The sequence below is a fragment of the Orycteropus afer genome, unplaced genomic scaffold, assembly GCF_000298275.1.
Source record: "Orycteropus afer afer isolate SDZICR_OR568_19922 unplaced genomic scaffold, OryAfe1.0 scaffold00046, whole genome shotgun sequence".
Lineage (NCBI taxonomy): Eukaryota > Metazoa > Chordata > Mammalia > Tubulidentata > Orycteropodidae > Orycteropus > Orycteropus afer.
In genome coordinates this window covers 12,000,160-12,010,496 of record NW_006921633.1, presented here as the reverse complement: position 1 = coordinate 12,010,496, position 10,337 = coordinate 12,000,160, and the positions used below count along the sequence as shown (strand labels likewise).

Genomic DNA, 10,337 nt, shown 5'->3' with positions numbered 1-10,337 from the left:
AGACTAAGTATATGTGAACTGCTGTATGGAAAGTGAATTTGCTCTGTAAATCTTCACCCAAATCACAATAAATAAATAAATAAATAAAGAGGGAAAAAAAAAAAAACTAATGGCAAGAAAGTTAAGAAATGGTCTTAATACACCTAGATGATATAGTATACTAAATAATCCTAGGCAAAATAAGAATAATTTTTAATATTATTTGAACTTTCCTATAGTATTTGATCTTCAGAGAATTCACAATTAGATACACCTACCCCTCACTTGTTGCCATGGTTAGGTTCTAAAGGTCTGCAGCAGCAGGGGCCCACTATCTCCTGGCTATGTCCAGGCCTCCGTGCAGACTCCCGTGCCTTGCATCTCCACCCTCCAGCTCTGCCAGTCCTGGAGATGGGCTTCAGCAACAGGTGACTCCCAGGTCTGATGGCAGTGAGGCCAGGCCACCAGGGCCTGATGGAGGCTGCAGAGCTGGTAGAGAGCCTCTTTGGAAGAAGAAACTTCTGAGCACCTACCTGACTCCTGTGGCCCTAGCTCCCAGCACTTCCTCGTGGCCCACCTGCTCAGCACTTACTGTGGACCCAGCCTGGCTTCCCTGCCTGACCCAGATAATATGAACTGCTGGTGGCCTGGTGTGGCCTCACTGCCTCTCACCCTTCTCCTCCTCTCCCCTTGGCTCATCATTAATGTGAAAAGTAGTATGAGTGATTTTTTTTTTTTTAACTGTTAACTTAAAGGCAAAATGTTAGAGATAATGAGATTGTTGTAAGTGGGGAGTAGATGTAGTATCAGTCTACAGACCAGAATTTGCAAATCCTATTCTGGTAAACAAGGAGCTCTGGAGACATGGTAGTTAAAGCACTTGGCTGCTAACCAAAAGGCTGGTGGTTCAAATCCACTTGTAGAAGACAGACAAGGCAATCTACATCCATAAAGATCACAACCTTGGAAACCCTATGGAACAGTTCTACTCTGTCCTATAGGGTCACTATGGGTCAGAATCGACTCGATGTCAGGCTGTTTGGTTTTTTGGTTTCTACTAAATATTTCTAATTCCACTGTTTCTATATATCATATACATGTAATAGAAAAACAAAGCTTGCCAGTCTCTTTATAATTCTTAACCAGTTGAATTATCCTGTTAAGTACACACATATAAGAAACACGGAGCTCTGGTGTAGCATAGTACCTAAGGCACTTGACTGCTAACCAGAAGGCTGGTGGTTCAAAACCACCAGCCACTCCTTGGAAGGAAGATGGGGCAAACGACTTCTGTAGTGGTACTGCCTCGGAAACCCAAGGAGGGATCGCTATGAGTCAGGTCCAACTCGACAGAACATAACAACAACAGCAACAACAACATGTAAGAAACTGTCAGTTCAGCTCTGACAAATTCTTATATAACAACTTGAATATTTTTAGTATAAACAAGTACTCATATATGCTGAAAAGAATATAAGCAAGCAAAAAAAGAAGATAATTGTACAAATACAGGTTATTTTAATCAGTTCATAGTGTTTTGAGGGCTTTTTTTTGGGGGGGCAGATTTTGTTTTGTTTAGTATTAGAAATGAACATTTTAGATTTTATTTCAATATTCTAGGGAAAAAATAAAACACACGGGATAATCATTATTCCTATTATAAAACCTGCATCAGAATACAAAATCAGGCCTACTCTCAAGATACTATTTCCTTTTATATTTATAAACTGTCCCTCAACTATAGGTCCCCTGCCCCTTACACTGTTCTTTTTTTTTTTTTTCCTTTAGTACTTTTCATTGTCTAATACACTGTACGATATACTTATTTATTAGGTGTGGTAATCGGTGGTCTCTCTCCACTAGAATGTAACCTTTTCAAGGGCAGAGATTTTTGTCTGCTTTATTCACCAATTTGTCCCAAGCACCTAGAATAATCTAGGACTATAAGGATAAAAAGAGGTAAACAGGAATGAACGCTGTTGTGCTGGGAAACCTAACATCTACAGGTAGGAAACCCCTTACCCTCAAGGCACTTCGTTTTAAAGATAGGTATTTATACAGCAGCCCTGGTGGCACAGTGCTTAAGTGCTTGGCTGTTAACAGAAAGGTCAGTGGTTGGAACCTTTTTTTTTTTTTTAATACTCCCTTTAACGAAGAGAAACTGAGGCCCAAAAAGAGGCAAGTCAAATCTGGGCTAGAAGCCAAGCCCTCAGCCCCTAGGAACAACCCTGGAGGCCTGTACTGCATGGAAAGGCCAGAGGGAGGACAGGTAAATAACTTTAACATGTAATGGTAGGGTAGCTGGGAAGAATAAGGGCCCAGTGCTTCTGCGATGATGCCCTGGGACCTGCAAGAGAAAGATATGGCAGTCTGTGTAAAGATTTATAGCCTTGGAAACCCCTTGAGGCAGTTTTAGTCTGTCCTGTTGGGTCACTATGAGTCAGAATTGAACAAGGACATGGGTTTGGTCTGTTTTTTGATTAATATAAATATGCTGTTTGGGTGCCAAAGTGAAATGTAAACAAGATTCCATCACAGACACTGTCAATAATGAGCGTGAAATTCACCTCAGAAGACAGTATCTGAAGAATTAAATGATCCAATAGATGTCACAAAGCTTTTCATGATTAACTGCTGAGTGAACGCCATAATTAGGATGATATTACCTTGGGTCATCGAGAACTGAGAGGGCTTGCAGGGCATTTCAGGTAAGGAAAACAAGTTGAATATTTTCAGTATAAACAAGTACAAACAAGACATATACATTCACTGATTTGTTCATTTATTCTTCCAACAAATTTTAATCACGTGCCAGACTCTGGCTTGGTGTCAGAGATGCACAGAAGACAGACTCTGCCCCAAGGTCTTACTATTTAGTGAAGGAGAAACATTAAAATGAAATTATAGAAGTAAGTACAAGCACTTTGGGAAAATGGAAGGAATAAGTAGCTCCATCTGGAAAGGTCAGGGAAGGCTTGAAAGAGGAGATACCTTTCACCTGAAACTTGAAATATAAACAGAAAGAATTCACGAGGCAAATTAGAGCATTCCACACAAGGGCACGGCATGTGTAAGGGCACAGTGGCTAAAAAGAACATGGCCCTCCCAACACTGTAAACAGTTCAGAAGGCAAGAACCAAGCATGCCTGTCTGCACTTACTGTTAGGAGAAGGAGACATAAGGAGCTGAGGGAGAGAATTAAAGCTGGAGATAAAGCTAGAATGAAAAACAAGGATCAAAATTGTGCAGGCCTTTGAATGCCATGCTTGAGAAGTTGAACTTACAAGTAGTTGAGAATTTCTCAAAGTGTGGCCCATGGATCACCTGCATCAGAATCACCTAGGGCTCCACTGGTCAAGAAATTAATTTAGTAGGTTAGATAAGCATTTTTAAAAAATGAAATGGAAAATAACAGAGATTATATTGCATGTATTATGGGAATTCCTTTTTTGTTTGTGTAAGCCTGCATATGCATGTACTTAATTGAGAAATAAAATCTCTTTCTGTGGATCACAGTCAAGGAAGTTAAGAAATGCTGACCTAGGATGCTAATCAAAATGCATATTCCCAGGTCTGACACCAGACCTGTAAATTTCAAATTAGGGCAGTGTGGCCTGGAATCTGCATTTTTAACAAGTACTAAGAGACTGACATGCACATTCAAATTGAGAACTACACCGAGGATGATTTGGAGCCACCGCAGGATGATAAGCAGAGCTCTGAAATTATCATATTGGTTCCAGAATGATCTTTTTGAACACAGTGTATACCAACTGGAGGGAGATCAAGAACACAGTTTAAAGATTATCACCAACGATTCAAGCTAAAAATGATATAAACTTACATTCCCAAAATGGCAGTAAGGAGAGAGGAGTAAATGGACTGAGAGATGGTCAGGGTGGGTGAATAAAACATTTTGCTTGGAACAGAGAAGGTTTCATGAAGAGGAACAGTGGAAGAGAAGGCAGGAAAGATGGGTGGGTGACTTGAAATACAGGCCCATTTCAGTTTTTAAAACTACATAGGAAGCTATTAGAAGTTTTTCATGAGACTAATATGTAAAACACTGCTCTAAGAAGATTATTCTGTTGTTGTTGTCACTTGCCCTTGGGTTGATTCTGTCTCATAGTGACCCCAAATGTGCAGAGTAGAACTGTACTCCACAGGATTTTCAAGACTGACTTATGCCAAGGCACCGCTGGGTAGGTTTAAATTGCCAACCTTTCAGTTAGTTCTCAAGCACTCTACCATTTATGCCACGCAGGGATTCCTTAGCATATTAACCTAGTAGGGAAAAATCAAGAGAGAACAAGATACTACTACAACTCAAATTAAGAGATCAGTTCCCCAGTTACGGTGAAAGGAAGGAAGGGATGTCAAAAACAAAACAAAACAAAAAAACACGAAATCAACAAACAAATACTATAAAGGATCAACTGGCGGGATCTTCTAGGCAGACTAGTACAGTGGTCACCAGGAGCTTTGGAGCCAGGACACCTGTAGTTCAAATGCCGGCTCCATCACCTACCAGTTGTGGGATGCTAAACAAATTAGTTTAACTTTTCTGTTTCCACTTCCTCATTTAAAATGTAGAGATAATAATAGTACCTGCACCTCACAGAAGGAGCTCCGGTAACACAGTGGATAAGGCATTTGGCTGCTAACCAGAAAGTCAGCAGTTCAAATTCAAGAGCTACTCTGCAGAAGGAAGACAGGGAGATCTGCTTCTATAAAGATTTACGGCTTCAGAAACCCAATGAGGGTCACTATGAGTTGGAATTGAATTGATGGCAGTGAGTGTGCACCTCATAGGCTGTTATAAAGATTAAATGAAGTAAAATATGTACTGCACTCACTATGTACTAGGAACTAAGAATTATGTGACTGTTTGTTAGTAACATCATTCCTGGTTCTGCATTACAAGGAAAAAAAAAAAGCTTCCACAGACGGCACATCAACCTCTTCTTTTTAATCCTCAGGAGGCAGGAGACCTAGGATCAATTTCTGGTTCCGCTACTTATATTTAGTGTTTGACATGGGAAAGTTACATACCCAAGATTTCAGTTTCTTTTTCGTAAAGCAGTATTCTTATAATGATTAAATGGGACAGTGTACATAAAGCACTTAAAATGTGCTCCCTGACATATAAAAAGTTTTAATAAATGGTAGCTATTATTTATAATCTCATTTTACATTCCTTATCTGTGTTTCATACTGCATCTCAATCTAGATGGCATCTTCAAGTGTGTCCTTTTAATTTGGCAATGAATCAACATTTTAAAGGAGCTACTTGACCCACAAATTTCCCACTTCTAAAAACAAAAATTTATCCTAAGCAGCACATATACTAAAATTGGAACGATACAGGGAAGATTAGCATGGCCCCTGTGCAAGGATGACATGCAAATTTGTGAAGTGTTCCATATTACCAAAAAAAAAAAAAAATTTATCTTAAGAAAATAATAATAGAAGAGCTGAACATACATATTCAATGGAGCTTTTTAAATTAAACACACACACACACACACACACACTAAATGCTCATTAAGAAATAACTAGGTAAACAAATTATGGTGGTCAACCTAAATAGTGGAATATTCTCTTAAAACAATAAAACATGTTTATGAGTACTAACATGGAAATATGTGTAAGATATATTCCAAAGTAGAAAACTGAAGCAGTAGAATAGGAAGTATAGCAAGATTCCATCTATATAAATATATATATTCCTATATGACTACATGCATAAAGAAAATCCTAGAAAAATATAGAACATCAAGCTTACTAGCAGTTTCCTTTGGAGACTAAGACTTAAGGAAAAAAAAATAAGTATTTTTCATACAACATGAAAAATAAAGACCTAGAGAAAAAAGAGATGCTGGACTTACAGGTCACAAAAACACAGTAACTGTCTTTGAACACATTCCTTACATTATTATCCCATCTCTTTATTTGTATATATCCAGGGAAAACACAAACCAGTAATATAAGCATGTCTTACACATGACAAAGAAACCTAATCTTTGAAAATTTTAAAGTTACTCAGTTCCTGAACTGTGAATATTTAAGTAGCTGCAGAAGACTTGAGAATACAGACAACAGTAGTGTCAGTACTTAGTTTGGCAGTCAATTGTCTATCCTAACAGTATAGAGAACTCACGAATGCCAGTGCCATGCCAAACTGTGCTGTAAGTATAAATGCTTAAAAAATGATTTTTATTATCCTTCATATTCCACTAAAAAAGTAAGTATCTTCCCATATGCAAAATACACTATGAAAATATTTTGTGTGGCTTCTATTTCTACACTGCTTTCTCTACATTGAGATTAAGTTTCACTGTTGAATACGTCCTCGAGTTAAATGGATTCCAATACCTTATCATCATAGCACCTACTCCACATTCAGAAAGGAGAATGTATATTGTCTCCTGAAATGGCATAAGGACACATTCAAAGAAAATGAGAGCACTTTTGAGAAGGTTTTCTTAGAGAAAACAATGACACTCCCCACTGATACCAGAAAACCTTCTCTGCAAAAGCAGTGTTTTTCTAACAACTGTGAAAAATTTTAAATAAATTTGGTTTACAGACACAGGTATAAGTTTACAAGTAGAAAATGAACACGACTTAAACAGTTTTTAAAACACAGGTTCAAGATAACCAGATGTCACATACACAACAAATCAATATCCAAATAATAAAAACCAAACCATTAAGTTGCGAACTCATGGGGATCCACATGTGTCTGAGTAGAACTGTGCTCTATAAAGTTTCTATTGGCTATTTTTTTTTGCAAGTACATGGCAAGGCCTTTCTTCCATAGCACCTCTGGGTAGACTCAAACCTCCAAACTTTCAGTTAGCAGATGACTCCCACTAAGGACTCCATCCAAATAACAGAAGTGACTATATCAAACATGAGGAGCTCTGGTAGTGTAGTGGTTAAGGCATTTGGGTGCTAACCAGAAGGTCGGCAGTTGAAACCCACCAGTTGTTCCACAGAGGAAGGAAGGAGTTGTCTGCTCCCATAAAGATTTACAGCTTTGGAAACCCAATGGGGGTTGCTATGAGTCAGAAATGACTCAATGGGCAGTGAGTGATATTAAGCATACTTACCATTGAAAGGATTGATTCCTGCCCTTATTCGTGAAATAATAGCTTCTTTTACTTCTTTTTTCTTTACACATCGAATACCCAAATTTTGAAAACTAGAAAGGAAAAATAAAACTTTTAAAACTGCATTACAGTTAAAAACAAAGACACTAAAATGAGGTTCTACTTGCAGAAATCAAGCATATATCCAACAATGAAAAGTTACCATAGTGGCAGAGCTATTAAAGCACGGAATATATTTCCCAAGTGCTAGGATAAAAACACAAAGGTAAAAAAAATCATAGTTATAGTTTTATGAGAATTGTTAAATGAAAAATAGCATATACAGTATCATTTTTACACACAATTTTTATAATTATACCTTAAGAATATGACTAGCGAACACTGGTGATACAATGGTTAAGTGCTTGGCTGCTAACCAGAAGGTCAGTGTTCTAAGCCACCTGGCAGCTCAGAGGGAGATTTGCTCCAGTAAAGACTGTAGTCTAGGAAACCCACAGGCAGTTCTATTCTGTCCTATAGGATTTAAATGAGTCAGAATCACCTCAATGGCACTCAACAACAAACAATATACCTATGTCAAATATATCAGAGTAGATAAAGATTAATAGGAAAGTAACATCAAAAAGCTAAAATTCCTCTCCCAAATAAATTCATAATAAAATTTGTGTAGTTGAGTGGCTAAAGCAGAGGCTATAAAAAGATGTCAAGAGGCTGAAGGCCACAGGTATGTTCTGTTGAGTCTATACACTGTTGCTTACATTAAACATATGTGAGTGTGTGTGTATATAGGTTGCCAACATGTGAAAATCAGGTAATTACATATAAACATCTGGATTCTGGCTCCTTTTGAACGTTTTAAAAGTCTGGTAACACTAGGTTAGCAAAGAAACAACTGGCTGGAGCTGAGCACCTGCTGCCCCATTAAGCAGGTCTGCTCAGTTTGCTACAGGGCCTTCCAGTCCTCTTATACCTGCCTCCCTCCTCCACTCATTTATACTACCTGCCTGGCCCACGGACATTTGTTTTTTGACTCCTGATTTTACAGCTGGTAGCAGTGGAATATAACATTGTGCTGTTATCATATGAAGTTATAGTCATTCATTTTAAGAAAGCATTGACATATGTTTTCCAGAAAATTAGAAACAGGTTTAATACCAACAATAATATTTAAGAAATGTTTCAAAATATCATTTATGGAAAACTTCTCAATAGCTACAAATATTACTAATTTGCATGTGTAGTAGAGATCATGGTAGGGGACACCCCCACCACCACCAGTCATACTTGTTCCCACATGGAAAAACCATGACATCATTAAAGTTGAGTGGGTGTGAATAAGGAAGCAAAACTCAATTATAATAACATTACTGTCTGCTCCAACTTCACAGGGCAATCAGCTACAGGAGGCTGCCTCAGTGCCCCTCTCCATGCTCATTCTATGTCTCATGTTCATGTGCTTCATTCATCTCACACTTAAGATTTTGCTAGCACCTAAAATATCTTTGACATTTCCTTCTTCTACCTCCAAAACTTAAAAAATAAATCATGAAATTTTCATTCTTACTTGAAATCCTAAAACTATATTCCCAAAGTATTCCACTTCTTTGAAATATTCTTAGCTTAGTTCTATTTTTCTCTGACAAAAGGGTTTTAAAGAATTCTTCATTTTAATATATTCATATACTACTTGATTTTGCTTTAACTGAATAATCACTTTTGATAGCTATTCACAGAATATTAGAAGCAGTGGGGATTTCTGGAATTCTGACATGAGGAAATCAAGGCTCATAGAGTGACTTGTTCACAAACAACTGCTTTCAAATGACAAACATTCAAAAAAGCATTTTGGGGTCTGAAGTACTCATAGAATCAAGAATGTAGTAATTAATTATACATTCATAATCCCTTCACAAGTTTTGAGGCTTCTATTATATACCAAAAACTCCAGAAAGCATTGGGGATACACAATCCTTTCCCTTACAGAGCTTACAGTCCATTATAGGCATTGGCAAACTACAGCCCTTGTACCAAATCCAGCCTGTCATCTGTTTTTATAAATAAAGTTCTATTGGAGCACTACCACATTCGATTATTTATGCCTTGTCTATAGCTGCCTTTGTGTTGTAACAGCAGAGTTGAATAGTTGTGACAGAGACCATACGGCCTGCAAAACCTAAAATACTTATCATCTGGCCCTTTACAGAGAAGTTGGCTGACCTCTAGTCTAGTGAAAGAGAAAGATATTAAATAATCACACACACAAAAATGCTAAACTGAAATCATGACAAGTTTTCTGAAGGAGATATACATGATGCCACAGGAGCCTTTAGTGAGAGAAAGTTGATCTTTTCAGGGGCGACAGCCATTTTTCCTGCAGTCAGTGATACTTATATGAATAGTAGTGAACTTGGTAAAGAGGAGAGAAAAGAGACTTCCAGGCAGAAGGAAAAGAACATGCAAAGGTTCCTAGAGAAGAGCACTGTGAGCATGGGAAATTAAAAGAAGGCTTCTGTGACTGCAGTGTAGACATCAGAGAGAGCACATTATACAAGAAGGCTGTATAGGCCTTGCAAGCCATGTAGGGATGCTATCCTTGTTCCAAGAGCCACATAAAAACAAAAAACCAAGCCTACTGCTGTAGAATCCATTTTGACTCATAGTGACCATATACAACTGAGCAGAACTGCCCCATAGGGTTTCCAAGGCTATAAATCTTTACAGAAACAGTCTGGCACATCTTTCTCCCACAGAGTGGCTGCTGGGTTCGAACTGTCGACCTTTTGGTTAGCAGCCAAGAGCTTAACCCCTGTGCCATCAGGACTCCTCAAGGGCCATATAAAAGCCATTAAAATGTTTTAAGGGGGCGGGGCGGGGAATGACAATTTGTACTTGAAGTAATCACTCTGGGTAAAGTAGGAGACAGATTAGGGAAGAGCAGTGCCAAGGATATACAAGACCAGCAGTCAGGAGGTGATCCTAGCAGCCCAGATTTAGACGACAGTGGTAGTAGGGGAGTAGAGTTCACTGAGAGAAGTGGACAGATTCAAGAGTTATCTAAGAGGTACCTGTTAGTGGATTCAATATTTGTATGCTTGTACAAAGGGTATCAAATTAAACTCTACTTAAGTTTGGGGCTGGTAGCATAATGGCTAAGACACTTGCCTGCTAACCAGATGGCTGGCGGTTCAAACCCACCAGCCACTCCTCGGAAGGAAGGTTGGGCAATCCTACTTCCGTAGTGAT

General features: G+C 38.3%; 1 protein-coding gene and 1 non-coding gene across 2 annotated transcripts in view; one reads left to right on the top strand and one right to left on the bottom strand.

Moving 5' to 3' along the window:
• REL (REL proto-oncogene, NF-kB subunit) overlaps positions 1–10,337 on the bottom strand; it is a 45,425-nt gene that overhangs the window by 19,287 nt on the left and 15,801 nt on the right. The window contains 2 exon segments of the mRNA XM_042780561.1: positions 7,095–7,186; positions 7,297–7,340. Of these exon segments, the coding sequence (XP_042636495.1) occupies positions 7,095–7,186; positions 7,297–7,340 (136 nt within the window).
• LOC122149773 lies at positions 5,306–5,409 on the top strand. Its single transcript, XR_006163320.1, has one exon. It is a non-coding gene; the product is annotated as a U6 spliceosomal RNA (small nuclear RNA).